Genomic DNA, 16173 nt, shown 5'->3' with positions numbered 1-16173 from the left:
TCCGCACCCAAAAAAATTGATAAGCAAAGTCTACGACCAGATTGTGAGGAAAGAAAAAGTCCAAAAGTTTTAATAAAAAGAAAGAAAACATGTACATCATGAAACCTCCTCAACTCACCAATGATGCCCGGAACAAAAACAAACTTCACCACATGTGCTTTACATACATACATGTGTACGCTTGAATATAATATGTAGACTCCCTCTAATATTTCTAATGAAGTAAATATGGCTACAACGTGACACCATCAAAGTCTTCTTGGTTTTAAGACGTGACCAGCCTAACGACTCAACCGAACCTACTTGTCTATTCCTTCTTCTCACCCTCTAAAACCACCCCCTACCTTCTCTACTTTCAGATCATCAGCTTCAATTTCAAGCAGAAAACATGGTATGTTCCTACATTTCAGTTTCTACTTTTTTTTTAATCAATTGTATCACCAATCAATCAGGTAATATGTTGTGATCATATAAGTTCACTATGCGTGTGTTTTGTTTGTGCAGGCTAATTCAGCTTCTGGGATGCATGTAAGCGATGAGTGCAAGCTCAAGTTCTTGGAGTTGAAAGCAAAGAGGAATTATAGGTTCATTGTGTTCAAAATCGATGAGAAGGCTCAGCAAGTTATGATAGACAAGCTTGGGAATCCAGAAGAAACTTACGACGATTTTACCAGATCCATTCCAGAGGACGAGTGCCGGTATGCTGTCTATGACTTTGATTTCACCACTCCTGAGAATTGCCAGAAGAGCAAGATCTTTTTCATCGCATGGTACACAACTCCTCGCCCTTGCTTCTTTTAATGATTTGGAAAAGTAGACTTTGTGATAACTGAGACATCTACTTGCTTCAGGTCACCTGACACATCAAGAGTGAGGAGTAAGATGTTGTATGCAAGCTCCAAGGACAGATTCAAGAGGGAATTGGATGGGATTCAAGTTGAATTGCAAGCAACAGATCCTAGCGAGATGAGCCTCGACATCATCAAGGGACGAGTCAATCTCTGAACTTGCTGCATCTTCATTCGTATCAATCAAATTCATATTTTCTGCTTTTGTTTTCCTGGGGTTTTCCGTTTTACATTCTTCACGCTTTGAATTTTCTGTGATCCATGGTCTCACCTCTTTTATTTATTGACACGTAATCATCACAATAATAGTTAATTACTTTTTGCTTCCCTCAACAAAGCTGTCGAATTTAACAACTTGTTGACGACAATTAACTAATGATGCAACAAAAGTAGGTTGATAGAGAGAGAGAGAGCAATTAGGATGACATACCTCAAGATTAATTTATCAGAAAATCTTCGTAATTCAATGGTTTTCTTAGCCAATTGTTGAATGGATACTTGCCTTTAAAAATCTTTGACATCAAAGAATATTCCGTAGCTTTGTCCTACATAGAATAAAAACAAAAACAAGTTAATCATCTCATAATTCACCAATGAAAAATATCACAATTTTTGGGAATGCATGTCAAAAACTCGCTATGATTCATACACTTTAGATCATAACTAGTACTAGTGGAAGCATGATAAATCAAAATGAACCAGCAGAAAAGAACCCGTATCACACGCCACCTTCAGTTCTCGATAAGATCTTATTGACTTAAAAGATTCACTTTCGTGCCCATGTGCTTCTTTCAAGAATAGTTCGAGTAACCGCTGCCTAGAGGAAAAAAACAGATGACTAATGGTATCAACTAGAAATAAGCAAGGTCATTCATGGATAACAAGGCTCCTCCTCTTACTTGCATATACATGATTGAGTAGACGGATACAGAGCTCCCTTAGCTGAGGTACCTTGCTTTCTACCGGTTGTGCCAAGAATAACTTCGTGTAACCCATAATGGTTCCAACACAAGGAATACCTAAGAGACAACAAATATTGTCACCTGGTAACAAGAAAGAAAAGAAAAATATGTCATATAATGAAGACTTGAGAGCATGAAAAACTAACCCGCATGTTATGGTAGCTTGATCAGTTTCTGAATGCTGAAATTCTGATGGTGGTACTGGAGCTACAAAAAACAGTGGCTGGAAAGGGATTAGCACAGTAACTGCAAGTAAATTCTGCAATATCACATGATACTATGGTACAAAAGAAGCTAATGAAACCTTGTTCAGACGGAAGGAAGTCAGAAGCTCATCTGATAATGGAAGGATCCTCTCATGCAAAGATTTTTGCAAGTGATCAGCCAAAGAAAAACTGTTAGGAAAGTGCAGAGATTGTCCAACAGTGATGGTAGAAATATACACAGGCTGAAGGACTTGGCAAAGCAATGCCCCTGAAGTAATAAAAAAAAAAGAGAAAAAAAAAAATTCCCATAAGCAAATGTAGGATGACAAAAGGATTCTCTGGAAAACTTCAGGCCTAAACCCACAAGAATAAAACCGTTGAACAAATATTATTTGACATATATGCTTGATGCAATTGAAAGTCTAGAACAAGCTGCAAAACAGACTAGAGAAGGAACCTTGAACTCCAAGAACATTCCATCGAGCTATCTTATCTGAACAGCTAACAGAGAGTGTGGTTTCACCACGACCAGGCTTTCTTTGCACCATATCTGTTACTTGTGAGCCATTACCTGAAATGAAGGCATCAAAGTAAATTGATAACAACATCAGTCTAACAGGCTATCTTCCAGCTGGTATATAAGAGGAAGACAGGCGGGGAGAACAAATCTTGCAACAATGAGGGAGGAGAGTTCAATACCTTTGTTGCTATTACCTATCTCTAGAACATCAGAATGCCCAGACGAGCCTCGAACTAACAATGCGTCATCTATATGTGTTGATGGAATATTTTTCAGGGCATACAAAGGTGAACTAGTAGAAGCATAACCACCTACATATGACAAACATATCAACGCCACACGTTATTGAAACGGAAAAAAAGGAAGAGAAAAACGAACAGAAGGTGATTTACATGGCAATTGAGAAATGTACAAATGCAATTGACACCCAGATTTGAGCTTATATTTCACTTCTCCAGGACGGCTTGGGTCCGCTGACTCTAGTATTGAGCTTTCACGTCTCTGTCGCTTGGCCTCATTATCCGAAGTCAGTTGCATCCGCTGAATCTCGGAATAGAAGAGCCTCATGAGAGCTCTTCTGGCGACAACTTCGGCATGAGAATCGTTCACAATGTCCCCACGGGGACTCAACAGCGACCGACTAACGCACTTGGTCCCCGTTCCCAACGCTATAACTTCCGGGTCTGCACACGAACCCTAAATTAGCTACTAAAAATCGAAAGACCAGAAGGAAACCCCAAAGTGTAAAGCAAAATACTAGTGCAGAGAGAGAGAGAGAGAGAAGAGAGACTTTGGGATTGGGAAGGAGAAGAGACAAGGAAAGCGGATAGGACGGTGACTTCACGTCCCTGAGGTTTTCCCTTCTTCGGGAGAGACATGTAAGCCGAAACAACCTTCTCTGAAACTATCTCTCCCCAATCGCTGCAGAATCCTTCTCCTTCCATTGTCTAGTCCGAAGAAACTAACAAGTCCCCCTGATTCTCTCTATTTCTTCTTCTACTCAAAACCTTTTCAAAGAGCAAAGAAGGGACCCGCGTGGAAATAGTTTAAAGTTTAGGGACTGTTGTTGTAAATTACTACCAAAGTTTTTTTTTTTTTGGCAAACAATTACTACCAATGTTTAACTTTCATTAATTTAATGGTGGTTGGATAAAGGCGATAAAATCCACTTCACTCCACCCACCGCTTCCTTGACGTCTCTCCCAAATTCAAATTCCTCAACCCGTGATCGACGTCAGAATTCAAAGCAATTCGTGAGATCTCAGTTCAATTGCACGATATCCACTTCCTGCTGTTTTAGGGGGCTCTACTACTCTCGCTCTCTCATGGAGGTTAAAGAAAATCTCAGCGATTGTGTGATAAAGTTGGTAAGATTTGTTCATTATGTTTTTCCCTTTTGATTCATCCGCTTCTTTTGGTTATGATTTCATTTAATTTCAGAGGGAGAATCCGAAGAGGCGAAAGGAGACGGTTTCCGTCGGATGTGGTGCTGGATTCGGCGGCGATAGGCCATCGGCGGCTCTCAAACTGCTTCAGAGAGTTGAAGACCTTAACTATCTTGTCCTTGAGTGCTTGGCCGAACGAACTTTGGCTGATCGCTGGCTCTCTATGGCATCTGGCGGTTACGGTTACGACCCTCGTGGTATGTTTCTTTACTTTTCAGGTTGATTTCTTTTCTTTTTTTTTTGTTGAAAACAGTCATCGCCTTGCTTTATATACATTGGCTTGTATGGATGTTTTTTAACTTCATTTAAATTCTCCCATTTTTTCCTGCTTCTGTACAGTTTCAGAGTGGATGCATTTGTTACTACCTATGGCTGTGGAGAAAGGCACTTGTATAATCACTAATATGGGCGCAAGTAAGAGCTTAGAATCTATATTGGTAGCCTTTTGTCTGACTGATAATCTGAATTCTCCTGTTTTGTCTTTTTAGTTGATCCCTCTGGGGCTCAGAAGAAAGTTCTCCAGGTAGCCAGTGAATTAGGGCTCACTATTTCCGTGGCTGTGGCTCATGAGGTGCATTTTGAAACAGGTTATGGAAGCTACTTTCATCCCTGGGAGATATTGTTAGTGTTCTGCCTATTAAGCCATAAATAAGTGTGTCTAACCATTTTCTTTTGAATCATATTTAGGCTCTGGATCATCTTTTGCCGGGGTAGGATTCTATTTCTCTTACTCCTGAACCCTGATCGTATGTGTCAATGGATATTATCAGCTACTGACTGCTATTTTGATAGACTAATAGATGCGTACACATGGTTATGTGTACATTGACGGACTGTAGGTTATATGTTACACGAGTAAAGAGTTTCAGACTACCATGTTTTATTTAGCTCCTCCTTGTGGTTATCCTGAAATTTTGTTCTCTTTATTGAAGGGTGCTAGCACTTACCTTGGAGCAGCCCCTATCGTTGAATGCCTGGAGAAGTACCAACCAGACGTGATAATTACTTCAAGAGTGGCTGATGCCGCCTTGTTTTTAGCACCAATGGTGAGGACTTATTATCCGTCCACTTATCTGATATTTTAACAGCCAGGAAGATTTTCTTGTTCGACTAGATAACCACTCGGATTGCATATCATCTCAGTTTTGTAATCATATATACTCGTTGTTTTGTCTCCCTTTGGCTTGAATTCGATTCAAGAGGCGTTTCTGTTTCGTGATTTAATCTGATCATTTCCTTTTTGCATGGTTAGGTCTATGAACTAGGTTGGAATTGGAATGACTTGGAGCTTCTAGCTCAGGGAACTCTTGCTGGCCACCTTCTGGAATGCGGATGTCAGCTCACTGGTGGATACTTCATGCATCCAGGTGCGTTTTAAGTTTACTGGCTCAGGGAAGAACTAATGGACTGCTGTTTTTCATTATCAGTATGGTCATTTCGTTCTTTAATGTTCTTTAGGTGACCAGTATAGAGACTTGGCTTTCCCTCTCCTCCAGGATGTATCACTTCCTTATGCAGAAATTGGCCATGACGGGAAAGTATGTGTCTCAAAGCCTAAAGGTACTGGTGGAATTTTAAGTACCAGTACTTGCGCTCAGCAACTTCTGTATGAAATTGCTGATCCGAGTGCCTACATTACACCTGATGTGGTAAGTTAGAGGTAAAAAAGCTAGAAGAAACGACTGTAACAACAACGGAAAGAGTTGATTTGGAAACCTTCTTTGCAGGTGATCGATATACGAGACGTTTCTTTCCTTCCCCTTTCAGACTGCAAAGTACAATGCAGTGGAGCAAAACCATCTGCTAACACTACTGTGCCTGAGAAACTTTTGCGGTTGATTCCAAAGGTTTTTTTCCGTAGAAAATGCTGGTATAATTAGATTGATACTAAAGTACAACCTAGGTTCAGTTCTATATTCTGTTCTTTCTTTGCAGGAGTGTGGTTGGAAAGGATGGGGAGAGATATCTTATGGAGGACATAGATCTGTTCAACGTGCTAAAGCTTCAGAGAATCTGGTGTGCCTACGGTTAAAATCTCTATGATGTAGTAGCATTATTAAGCACTAATGTCGTTTGAAATGACTCCTTGCTATGGGAATGGGTTCTTCATTTCTTATGAAGCGTATACATACTTTACTTTTTTTTCAGGTTCGATCTTGGATGGAAGAAACCATTCCTGGTGTTAACCACTGCATTCTTTCTTATGTGATTGGGGTTGATAGCTTGAAGGCGACAAGCAATGACGCTGAATCATCTTGGCAGTCATGCGGAGATATTAGATTACGTATGGATGGTCTATTCAAACTGAAAGATCATGCAGTCCACTTAACGAAAGAGTTTACTGCTTTATATACAAATGGACCAGCTGGTGGTGGTGGAATTAGGTAATTCCTTATTGTAGCATTACATTAGTACCAGATCTTGATGATTTCAGATATCTTATGAACTTGACAGAATGCTTAATTATTGACAAGTTAGAGCATGTTCTGTCTTTATCTCTAATTATGCAGACTGATAATCTTTATCTTGGCAATCTCAATGTACCGTAACTTTAGATTTGTTCAAATAGAGCATATGAGATTCTGGATGGTCTTTTTGGTTTGACTTGACTGCTTTTGATTATTTGCAATCATGCAGTACCGGACACAAGATAGAGATTGTTCTTGAGAAGCTTTTGGTATGTCGTATCTATCATGAAATTGTAACCAATATAGCCCTACATAAATCAATATCTTGGCTTTCTGATGTTACATGTTTGATTATCTAGGTCAGCCGTGAATCTGTAATCTGGAAAACTGGATTTCAGCACACCAACACATCAAAGTCAGAGATCCCTGAAAATCATTATCCAGTTGCTCAGGAGAAAATCCAAAAGGTTAGTGGGGAAGTACGTGTTCAAACCGGTTAGTTGACAGCTATTTTATACTACGCTAAGTGCTAAGGCGAATTAGATAATCGCAATGATCATAAACTGAATTCAATTCCTTGACGATCAATCTAGTGTGTATGGAAATTCTGGGTATCTTTGCTCAAAACTAAAGGATGAAAATATGAAAGAACTCTAAACTAAACATAACACCTTGGTATTGCTTCCATTTGTAGATCCCTAAGGAAAATCAAAATAACCTAACAATGAAAGGCGATCAATGGACGGCTTTATGTGGATTTCATCACTCTCCAGCTCCATCTGGCCAAAAGATCCCACTATACTCTGTAGCTCATAGCAGGGCTGGTGATAAAGGAAACGACATAAACTTCTCACTTATCCCACACTACTACCCTGATATTGATCGTCTGAAACTCATCATTACTCCCCAATGGGTAAAACATGTGATGTCAGTTCTGTTATCAACCTCTCCGCTTCTTCAAACCGATGCAAAACCAATTGATGAAAATGTGTCAGTAGAGATATATGATGTTAAAGGCATTCATGCTTTGAATGTTGTCGTACGGAACATATTAGATGGTGGAGTCAACTGTTCCAGGAGAATCGATCGACACGGAAAGACAATCTCAGATCTCATCTTGTGTCAACATGTTGTGTTGTAAGACTACTTTCCTTTGCATATCAGATTTTTCTATTCAAATATTGTGTGGTAATGTTAACCTAAAAAGAGACTTGAAATACACTATATAATTCTAAAGAAATTGGAAAAAGAGGAAATCGACTTAGTGGTGCTTCACTTTCTATTTCATTAAAATTGCTTCAATTTACAACTGGGTAACTTGATAGATACGCATACAGATGTATTACAATCATATTTTTTTAATTTAAAAATAATATTAAATTTGTATAATGTTAGGTTGTTATATTCCTTTGCAGGATCTGACATGGGTTGCACCACCTCAGAGACAGTTGGCTTAAAGTAACATCCCTTCATGGGTTGAAATCGTCACAAACCAGAACCCTTCTTTTGCTCAACTCCAATCACTTTGCCACCCAATTTTATCTCGTTGGTTTTGCACAATCAAGAGAGAGAGAGAAAAAAAAAAAAATTCCTCCGTTTCAACCTCACAATTGCAACAAGGTTTCGTATAAAAGAGGACAGAAATTTCGCAGGTTGCTCCTTTGTCTGAGGTAAAGGTTTCCTTCTTTAACTAATTCCTCAGATGACCTCTTGATTTGATTTTTTCATAAAAATTACCTGTTCCATTCAGGATCTTGGAGAAGGAAACAAAAAAAAAAAAAAAAAAAGATAAAAGCAAAAAAAATGTCTTTCACAGGAACTCTCGACAAATGCAATGCTTGCGACAAGACAGTGTATGTGGTGGACATGTTGTCCATTGAAGGGATGCCTTACCACAAGTCTTGCTTCAGGTGCACCCATTGCAAAGGAACCCTTGTGGTATGTTGCATTACTCTTATACATAATATAATTTACACTTGTCAATTTCCTTGTTAGATTTTGTGTCCAGATCTTCTATGGTGATATTATTAAATGAATGATTCCAAACATGGGAACAATATTTATGCATTATGGCAGATGAGCAATTATTCCTCCATGGACGGAGTCTTGTACTGCAAGACTCATTTTGAGCAACTCTTCAAGGAATCTGGCAATTTCAGCAAAAACTTTCAACCAGGTTCATATTATAATATCTCCAATGTCGAATCTCTCTTATCTTTTTTTTTCTTTCAAATCATCGTAATTGTAACAAATTTCTTTCTTTTGTCAGGAAAAATTGAGAAGCCAGAGCTGGTACGTTCATCATTTCTCTCTACAATGATCATTCCATGTGATAATTAGTATCAAACTTTCATTTTTATTCTTTTATGATTCAGCGAATTTGATATGAGAAATTGACTGTATTGATAATTTCAACATTACAGACTAAGACTCCCAGTAAGATATCTTCCATCTTCTGTGGAACACAAGACAAGTGTGCCGCTTGCGAAAAAACTGTTTACCCTCTTGAAAAGGTTAGTATTTGCATTCCTTACATGTTGCTTCTTTTCCGAATACTCACCATCAAGTCCCTAACTTTTAGTTTTGTAGATTTAGCCAAAATTGCAATGAACTGGTACTGTAGAAACAAGAAATTTTAGGTGCTCTGTTTACTTTAGATTTTTAATTCAGAACGTTATATTGGTGGTTGTTGGTTCAAGAAAATGTTGAATTGATGGGTATAACGTGGAATTTGGTTATTGATTTGATTCGGTTAATTGCTAAAAGGTACAAATGGAAGGAGAATGCTTCCATAAGACATGTTTCCGGTGCGCTCACGGTGGCTGTACGCTCACCCACTCTTCTTACGCCTCCCTAGACGGTGTTCTGTATTGCCGGCATCACTTTAACCAACTTTTCATGGAGAAAGGAAACTACGCTCACGTGCTCCAAGCAGCGAACCACCGTCGCACGGCCTCAGGCAACACTCTTCCTCCAGAGGCTACGGAAGAAATCGCAGTCGAGGCTAAGGAAGAAAACGGCGATTCACAGTCTTGAATATATATATATATATATATATATTATATATGTCTTGTTGAGTGCTGAGTGATTGAATGTTGCGGGGGAAGAGTTGATTTTCAATTGTAATGAGTTGTTTCCATAATCAAGACATGATTTTTTCTTTTGATTCGTTCGTTGTCACAATCCAACAATATGATTTTCGACAGTGTGATTGTGATATGCATAGTGATGGAGATTCATTCGTATTGTAGTATATGGCTAGTTAGACTCTATGAGTAATTAAAATATATGTGAAATAGATAACAACCGTATTATCATCTATTCGGTTCAAACTATGATAAATTTATAAACCGGGATAAAACCAACTGGTTATCGGGTGATATGAATCATTCATTATATCTCTGTCTACCTAGGTGACCGAGGGTGTTTTCGTAAATAAAGTCTAGAAAACGGAAAATAATCTTTGAAGATGATGAAATTGATGATGTCTGGTCGGCGAGAAACGTTTCTCATGGAGTTTTTTAAAATAAGTTTAAACTGGGAAATTTGAAATAAAAACCGGAAGTGAAGAGGAGCCACTTTGTTTCCGCCATCTATCTGCTCGTACTCAGTTTTCAATGATTGGTTAGTGTCTATCTTTCTCGCTTGTCTCTCTGTATTGTGATGATGATATATGAATGATGTCCCTCCTCGAATTTTCGATTTTTTTTTGTTTTTTTGTTCTTTTCTTTCTTACTGCTCCGCACAGTTCACAGGTGTTTTTAGTATATAAGAGGTTCGAGGAACAAAGTAAGTCTGTCTCTACCTTTTAAAATACTCATTTTGACATGGAATTTGCGTCTACTGTTCAACGGCCGCCTTTATTTCATGGTGGAGGTGGTGCGAGTCACTTCTTCTGCTTCTCAAATCCGAAACGAATCAGCACTAAATTATGGGATTCTAAAGTGCCGTCGTGTTTGAATACGGGTGTCTCTAGGAGGTTTTATTATAGTCATTTGCATTCTCGCAAAAAGAAATCACTACTTGGCACTCCCCTCCAAGGTTTTGGATTTAGGCTAAGTTGCCAGGGCAATGATTCTCTAGGTAGTGATGATCCAACTGGGGAATCTTCCGATTCCGAAACCAGTGATGAAACTGATGCTAAAGAGGAGAAAGACGCCAGTTTGGAGGAACTCAAGGAGCTACTACTCAAGGCAATTAAAGATTTGGAAGTTGCTAGACTTAATAGTACCATGTTTGAGGAAAAGGCTCAGCGAATCTCAGAAAGAGCCATAGCACTCAAGGATGAAGCCGCTACTGCTTGGCTTGACGTTAACAAAACCCTTGATCTCATTCGAGATACCGTTGATGAGGAATGTCTTGCCAAGGAAGCTGTTCAGAAGGCTACTATGGCGTTGTCTCTTGCTGAAGCTAGGCTCCAGGTTATAGTGGAATCACTTGAAGCATCTGCTGCAGGGAATGATATTCCACAAGTGTCTCAAGCCACTGAGGAAACAGATGACGTTGGTGATAAAGAAGATGCCCTTTTAGCTGCCAAGGATGATATAAAGGAATGCCATGTGAATTTAGCAAATTGTGAGGCCCAGCTGAATTGTTTGCAGAGCAAAAAAGTCGAGCTGCAGAAGGAAGTGGACAAGTTGAATGGTGTTGCTGAGACTATACAGATCGATGCGTTGAAAGCCGAGGAGGATGTCGCTAATATTATGAAATTGGCTGAGCAAGCTGTAGCGTTTGAGCTCGAGGCTACTCAACGTGTTAGTGATGCAGAGATTGCTTTGCAGCGAGCAGAAAAGTCTCTCTCCATTTCTCAGACCCCTGAGGAAACTCAGGCCCAACTCTCGGATGAAGAAACTCCTGTCGAGGATGAGGAGGTACTTTCAAGTAATATTGAAGATGTAAGCCATCAGGTTGAAAAAGAATCACCTAAAGATGAAGATTTATTAGCGGTAAACAACACATCTGATCCTGTGCCTGATGTAGCTGGTCAGAAGACTCAAAAGCTAACTCAGCCTTATGAGTCAAGCGATCATGAGAATGGAAAGCCAATCATAGAGCCTTCTAAAGTGGTGGAAGCAGATTTTGAAAAGCCAAAGATTAATGTTCAGACGAAAAAACAGGAGAAAGAACTGCCAAAAGAGGGTTCCTCTCTTAATTCTCCCAAGGCATCCTTTAATAAATCCTCCCGTTTCTTTTCTGCATCTTTCTTCTCTTCCAATCCAGATGGGACCGCTACTGTGTTTGCGAGTCTCGTTGATTCTGTCAAAAAGCAATGGCCCAAGCTAGTTCTTGGGTTGGCTCTTCTTGGAGCAGGGTCAGTTTGAAAATTTACTCTTTTTCTTTCGTCAATTTTAAAGGATCGTTTTAGTACTTAAATTTTTGTCTTTTTGTTGATATGGTCTTCTTATTCCTTCCAGACTGACACTATACTCCAATGGAGTAGGGGGAAACAATCAGCTGCTTCAACAGCCAGATGTTATCAGCACTAGTACAGAAGATGGCTCTTCCAATACAAAGCCATTCATCCGGCAAGTGCAAAAACTTCCCAAGAGAATTAAAAAACTACTTGAGATGCTCCCTCACCAGGAGGTATTAATGATTCTTCTTGTTCTTTTTCAAAGTGAAAATTGTTTGAAATTTACTTTGCAGGCTGAAACTTTCTACCATTATTAGGTCAATGAGGAAGAAGCTTCCCTTTTTGATTTTTTGTGGTTACTGCTGGCAAGCGTCATATTCGTGCCTCTATTTCAGAAAATTCCTGGAGGTAAGTACTAAGTAGGATTCTTTTTTGTTTTGTTATTTCTATTTTATTGCATCACTTTTCGTTTTCCTTTTCCCTCAAACTCCTACGATTTCCATGTTCTCATCAGTCAAAAACATTTTCAGTTCTGGTCTCGCAATCATGTTGCATAGAGATTTATGTGCCATCTTGATGGCTTCATCTGCTGCAATGTATAGGCAGCCCTGTTCTTGGGTATTTGGCAGCTGGAATTCTGATTGGTCCATTTGGTCTTTCGATAATCCGTAATGTGCACGGGACCAGGGCCATCGCAGAATTTGGAGTTGTTTTCTTGCTTTTCAACATTGGCCTTGAGGTACTATTTGATATATGTTTATGTATCCTTTTGCTTTCGAACTGCGGTCAAATTTTGTTTTGATTTTATTTGACAGCTCTCTGTTGAAAGACTGAGTTCCATGAAGAAATATGTTTTTGGATTAGGCTCCGCTCAGGTGATATGTAGATCTGCGTATCTCATTCCACATCATTTATCAACTACAATACGTACATGCTTAACCTGTACCACACTATTGTTGAAATCTAGGTTCTATTGACAGCAGCAGTTGTTGGATTGATTGCCCATTATGTTGCTGGTCTGGCTGGTCCAGCGGCAATAGTGATTGGAAATGGCCTGGCACTGTCTTCCACTGCTGTTGTCCTTCAGGTAACATTTTCGGTTGTATTCACATAGGGGTCTTAATGAAAGGAAGTCTGTAACATCCCTTACATGTTTTATGTAATAACGCTATGATACCTGGTTTTCAGGTTCTACAAGAACGAGGTGAGAGTACATCTAGACATGGAAGGGCTTCATTTTCCGTCTTGCTTTTCCAGGTCGGTTCAGAACAGAGTTAATATTGTACTTGTATAACGCCAACTATGCTGGTTCATTTCTCATCAGTTTGTTGTTTTTCTTCACAGGATCTAGCTGTAGTTGTTTTACTGATTCTCATCCCACTTATTTCACCTAATTCGTCGAAAGGAGGGGTAAGCTCATCTCTAGAGTTTCTTTTTTTGGGTACGGCTTGTTTTTCTGTTCGATGCCATGTGTTGGTAATTGTGTAAGAAGGTTTGATCATTTCGTTGATCTCTTAAGAAGAAACTTTGTGGTCATCTGTTGCTATTGCTGGTTCAAATTGCTACTATGCCAGATATACTTAAGGAAGCAAAATGCTAAGTTGCTAATTGCTGTTTTCAGATTGGATTTCAAGCCATAGCTGAAGCTCTTGGGCTTGCTGCAGTCAAAGCAGCAGTTGCTATTACTGCCATAATTGCTGGTGGCCGTCTTGTAAGTCTCAGATACTTTAACTTTTAAGATCCCGGATATTAATATAAGTTAATTACCACCCAAGTTGTTAGTGGAGTGTTTTAGATTTGCTACAAAAGGAAGAGGCATGTTTTCATGAACTACTGTGCTGTCACTGCTACTTCCAGTACTCAATTCATCTAGTTCAATAGACTTTTAATCTATGGCATTTTGTGGCATACAGCTTCTTCGACCAATCTACAAGCAAATTGCAGAAAACAGAAACGCTGAGATATTCTCTGCCAACACACTTCTTGTTATTCTTGGGACAAGTTTATTGACAGCGAGGGTATGACCGTCACCTTGTTGGTATTGGACTATTTTACTGGTGCTCGTTCTCGTAGCCTAATTTTTCCGTTTCTATGAATCAGGCTGGACTTTCCATGGCATTAGGAGCGTTTTTGGCTGGTCTACTCCTTGCAGAGACGGAATTTTCCTTGCAAGTAGAATCAGATATTGCTCCATATCGTGGTCTTTTACTGGGACTCTTCTTCATGACGGTAATATAACTTCCCTAAAAAAATTATCCATATTTGTCATTTTTAAAAAGAATCACGAATCATAGATGGTAAAAAGGAAAAACTATACTTGTGTTTTAGTAAGATCCTGAAACTAGTAATCAACTGTAAGCACAGGCATAAAAACTAACAAAAAGAGTTCCTCTCATTTCAGGTTGGCATGTCTATTGATCCAAAATTACTTCTCTCTAATTTCCCTGTCATAGTTGGAACTTTGGGACTCTTGATAGTGGGCAAGACTATGTTAGTCGTGATTATGGGCAAATTGTTCGGCATTTCAATAATATCTGCAATTCGGGTCGGGCTACTTCTGGCCCCAGGCGGTGAGTTTGCATTTGTTGCTTTCGGAGAAGCTGTCAATCAGGTTTGTTATCAACATGAGTATATAAGCAGCAATGTTCTTCAAAACGTAATGGTTTTCAACTACTTTTTACCCTTTAGGCCTAATATGTGGTTCTTCCAGGGTATAATGTCTCCCCAGTTATCTTCGTTGCTATTTCTTGTCGTGGGAATCTCAATGGCTATCACACCTTGGCTAGCTGCTGGCGGCCAGTTAATTGCTTCTCGGTTTGAGTTGCATGATGTTCGAAGTTTATTGCCGGTTGAGAGTGAGGTAGGAATCATGATGTTGCGTTTATCGCATATAACTCTTTGAGGAAATAATCAATCAATCCTGGTACCACCTGACATCAGTGTAGCTCACACGAGTTCTCAAGTTGAGAAAATCATTATAAGGCCGACTGATGAGTATTTTCTTGTCTGATTTTAATTGCAGACTGATGATTTGCAAGATCACATAATTATTTGCGGCTTTGGTCGAGTTGGTCAGGTTTATACACTATCTGCACTTCTTTAGTTTATGATCTTATATGAGAGCCTCTCTATAGACAGTCTGCTTCACAGGATAGCTCGTCGTTTCTAACCTCATGACCATCTTTTGTTTTGTTGCTTGTAGATAATCGCTCAGCTTCTCTCGGAAAGACTTATCCCATTTGTTGCCCTGGATGTCAGCAGGTAACATAACATTGCCTCTGTTGTCAAATAATATCTTTGTGGGCTAAAGTGGGTTTCAAATGTTTTGTTTTCATATCAAACTGGAAATGTGGGGACGATAAGTAATTTGCACACACACACACGCTGAGATTACATATAAGTCTCTCTGCTTTATAAGTCTAGTTTCAAGACTGCCTGTATTGCACCAACCAGTTTCACATACCACATTGTATGGTAACCTGTATTTAATCTACAGTGATAGAGTGACTATCGGACGTTCCTTGGATCTTCCTGTTTATTTCGGAGACGCTGGTAGTAGAGAGGTACACACCATCACAATAAAGAGAAAAGAGACACTAGAGAGTGACAGGTTATACCAGCATTTGAATATGACTTCACTTGTGCAACAGGTTCTCCACAAAATTGGAGCTGAGAGAGCATGCGCTGCTGTGGTAGCCTTAGACGCACCAGGAGCAAACTACAGATGTGTCTGGGCATTGAGCAAGTATTACCCCAATGTCAAAACCTTTGTCCGTGCACACGATGTAGTTCATGGTCTTAATCTAGAAAAAGCGGGTGCTACTGCGGTTGTCCCAGAGACTCTGGAGCCTAGTCTACAGTTGGCAGCTGCTGTTCTTGCTCAGGTAAAAAACATAATGATTTTCTTATAAGTGGAAGTAATCCTCACCAGCGCATGATCATGATCATGATCCTTTTTTTTTTGGGGCTTTTCAGGCCAAATTACCGACATCGGAAATCGCAAACACAATTAACGAGTTCAGAACCCGTCACTTGTCTGAGCTGACAGAGGTGTGTTTATATAGTTCCTTTTATTATTTATTTATATATATCAGAGTCTGGTTTGATTTGTATGGTTAATGGCAGCTATGTGAAGCAAGCGGAAGCTCTCTGGGCTATGGTTTCTCAAGGACGAGTAAGCCTAAACCTCAACAACCGTCGGATGCATCTGAAGAAAACCAGATAATCGAAGGCGGCACACTCGCCATCTGATGACCGTTGTTTTGTTTTGTTTTTTTTTTACTTTTTATTTTATTCATTCTGGTGATATTCATCTCTTACTTAATAACGAATATAATAATATTGCAGTTTTTGTAACGCAATTGTTATTGGGCCGAAAGAAGGCCCAGTTAAGCTCGAGTGGGTAATATACTATATAAATGCCCTAAGTCG

General features: G+C 39.4%; 5 protein-coding genes across 10 annotated transcripts; 4 read left to right on the top strand and 1 right to left on the bottom strand.

The window, feature by feature from the left end:
• Positions 1-49: 49 nt before the first annotated feature.
• Positions 50-3531, bottom strand: LOC17897246 (tRNA-specific adenosine deaminase 1). Of its 2 annotated transcripts, XR_002835414.1 has the most exons (11): positions 3327-3531; positions 2929-3219; positions 2716-2847; positions 2474-2587; positions 2115-2284; positions 1957-2033; positions 1748-1867; positions 1578-1665; positions 1279-1393; positions 661-856; positions 50-554 (listed from the first exon to the last, which is right to left on the bottom strand). XR_002835414.1 is itself a non-coding variant. In XM_006304597.2 (10 exons), the coding sequence occupies exons 1-9, from the start codon at positions 3478-3480 to the stop codon at positions 1286-1288; spliced, it is 1254 nt and encodes a 417-aa protein (XP_006304659.1). In that variant the 5' UTR covers positions 3481-3531; the 3' UTR covers positions 1031-1121; positions 1279-1285. The 2 variants fall into 2 exon arrangements, 1 of the variants encoding a protein (XP_006304659.1); XM_006304597.2 differs by lacking the exons at positions 50-554; positions 661-856 and adding an exon at positions 1031-1121.
• Positions 314-1168, top strand: LOC17897701 (actin-depolymerizing factor 10). The gene is made up of 3 exons (XM_006304576.2): positions 314-391; positions 505-770; positions 852-1168. Exons 1-3 carry the CDS (start codon positions 389-391, stop codon positions 1003-1005), a joined length of 423 nt encoding a protein of 140 aa, XP_006304638.1. The 5' UTR covers positions 314-388; the 3' UTR covers positions 1006-1168.
• A 171-nt stretch (positions 3532-3702) lies between the features above and the next one.
• LOC17898102 lies at positions 3703-7664 on the top strand. The gene is made up of 14 exons (XM_023789325.1): positions 3703-3903; positions 3977-4178; positions 4321-4395; positions 4470-4568; positions 4669-4691; positions 4914-5027; positions 5234-5348; positions 5440-5630; positions 5709-5828; positions 5917-5997; positions 6130-6365; positions 6619-6658; positions 6749-6856; positions 7084-7664. Exons 1-14 carry the CDS (start codon positions 3862-3864, stop codon positions 7528-7530), a joined length of 1893 nt encoding a protein of 630 aa, XP_023645093.1. The 5' UTR covers positions 3703-3861; the 3' UTR covers positions 7531-7664.
• Positions 7665-7965: 301 nt separating this feature from the next.
• On the top strand, positions 7966-9642 carry LOC17899775 (LIM domain-containing protein PLIM2b). Its single transcript, XM_006304321.2, has 6 exons — positions 7966-8059; positions 8140-8327; positions 8466-8565; positions 8659-8681; positions 8813-8902; positions 9156-9642. Exons 2-6 carry the CDS (start codon positions 8193-8195, stop codon positions 9423-9425), a joined length of 618 nt encoding a protein of 205 aa, XP_006304383.1. The 5' UTR covers positions 7966-8059; positions 8140-8192; the 3' UTR covers positions 9426-9642.
• Positions 9643-9885: 243 nt separating this feature from the next.
• Positions 9886-16098, top strand: LOC17897533 (K(+) efflux antiporter 1, chloroplastic). Of its 5 annotated transcripts, none has more exons than XM_023777481.1 (20): positions 9886-10013; positions 10266-11700; positions 11804-11975; positions 12060-12150; positions 12345-12481; positions 12558-12617; positions 12710-12829; positions 12931-12999; positions 13087-13152; positions 13364-13453; positions 13656-13760; positions 13843-13971; positions 14144-14353; positions 14453-14602; positions 14765-14818; positions 14945-15003; positions 15239-15305; positions 15393-15626; positions 15718-15792; positions 15868-16098. In XM_023777481.1, exons 1-20 carry the CDS (start codon positions 10007-10009, stop codon positions 15991-15993), a joined length of 3456 nt encoding a protein of 1151 aa, XP_023633249.1. In that variant the 5' UTR covers positions 9886-10006; the 3' UTR covers positions 15994-16098. The 5 variants fall into 5 exon arrangements, with proteins under 5 accessions (XP_023633249.1, XP_023633248.1, XP_023633247.1 ...); XM_023777480.1 differs by having other exon boundaries at positions 10145-11700; XM_023777479.1 differs by having other exon boundaries at positions 10138-11700.
• The last annotated feature ends 75 nt before the right edge of the window (positions 16099-16173 follow it).

The sequence above is a fragment of the Capsella rubella genome, unplaced genomic scaffold (genome assembly GCF_000375325.1).
Source record: "Capsella rubella cultivar Monte Gargano unplaced genomic scaffold, Caprub1_0 scaffold_1, whole genome shotgun sequence".
Classification (NCBI taxonomy): domain Eukaryota; kingdom Viridiplantae; phylum Streptophyta; class Magnoliopsida; order Brassicales; family Brassicaceae; genus Capsella; species Capsella rubella.
Note: the sequence above shows the minus strand (reverse complement) of the source record. Positions and strands in the feature narration are given on the sequence as shown.

What these genes read in the sequence shown, in the direction of transcription:
- LOC17898102 (XM_023789325.1), top strand. Translation starts at nt 3,862, where the DNA reads ATGGAGGTTAAAGAAAATCTCAGCGATTGTGTGATAAAGTTG. An exon ending in TTACGGTTACGACCCTCGTG is followed by an intron (nt 4,179 to 4,320) that starts GTATGTTTCTTT and finishes GCTTCTGTACAG; the next exon opens with TTTCAGAGTGGATGCATTTG. An exon ending in TGAGGTGCATTTTGAAACAG is followed by an intron (nt 4,569 to 4,668) that starts GTTATGGAAGCT and finishes AATCATATTTAG; the next exon opens with GCTCTGGATCATCTTTTGCC.
- LOC17897701 (XM_006304576.2), top strand. An exon ending in AAGATCTTTTTCATCGCATG is followed by an intron (nt 771 to 851) that starts GTACACAACTCC and finishes TACTTGCTTCAG; the next exon opens with GTCACCTGACACATCAAGAG.
- LOC17897246 (XM_006304597.2), bottom strand. Translation starts at nt 3,480, where the DNA reads ATGGAAGGAGAAGGATTCTGCAGCGATTGGGGAGAGATAGTTTCAGAG. An exon ending in TTCTCCTTCCCAATCCCAAA is followed by an intron (nt 3,220 to 3,326) that starts GTCTCTCTTCTC and finishes GTTCGTGTGCAG; the next exon opens with ACCCGGAAGTTATAGCGTTG. An exon ending in GATCTTATCGAGAACTGAAG is followed by an intron (nt 1,394 to 1,577) that starts GTGGCGTGTGAT and finishes TATTCTATGTAG; the next exon opens with GACAAAGCTACGGAATATTC.
- LOC17899775 (XM_006304321.2), top strand. Translation starts at nt 8,193, where the DNA reads ATGTCTTTCACAGGAACTCTCGACAAATGCAATGCTTGCGACAAGACA. An exon ending in AAATTGAGAAGCCAGAGCTG is followed by an intron (nt 8,682 to 8,812) that starts GTACGTTCATCA and finishes TCAACATTACAG; the next exon opens with ACTAAGACTCCCAGTAAGAT. An exon ending in CTGTTTACCCTCTTGAAAAG is followed by an intron (nt 8,903 to 9,155) that starts GTTAGTATTTGC and finishes AATTGCTAAAAG; the next exon opens with GTACAAATGGAAGGAGAATG.
- LOC17897533 (XM_023777478.1), top strand. Translation starts at nt 10,067, where the DNA reads ATGATGTCCCTCCTCGAATTTTCGATTTTTTTTTGTTTTTTTGTTCTT. An exon ending in TTTTCAACATTGGCCTTGAG is followed by an intron (nt 12,482 to 12,557) that starts GTACTATTTGAT and finishes TTTATTTGACAG; the next exon opens with CTCTCTGTTGAAAGACTGAG. An exon ending in GCTTTGGTCGAGTTGGTCAG is followed by an intron (nt 14,819 to 14,944) that starts GTTTATACACTA and finishes TGTTGCTTGTAG; the next exon opens with ATAATCGCTCAGCTTCTCTC.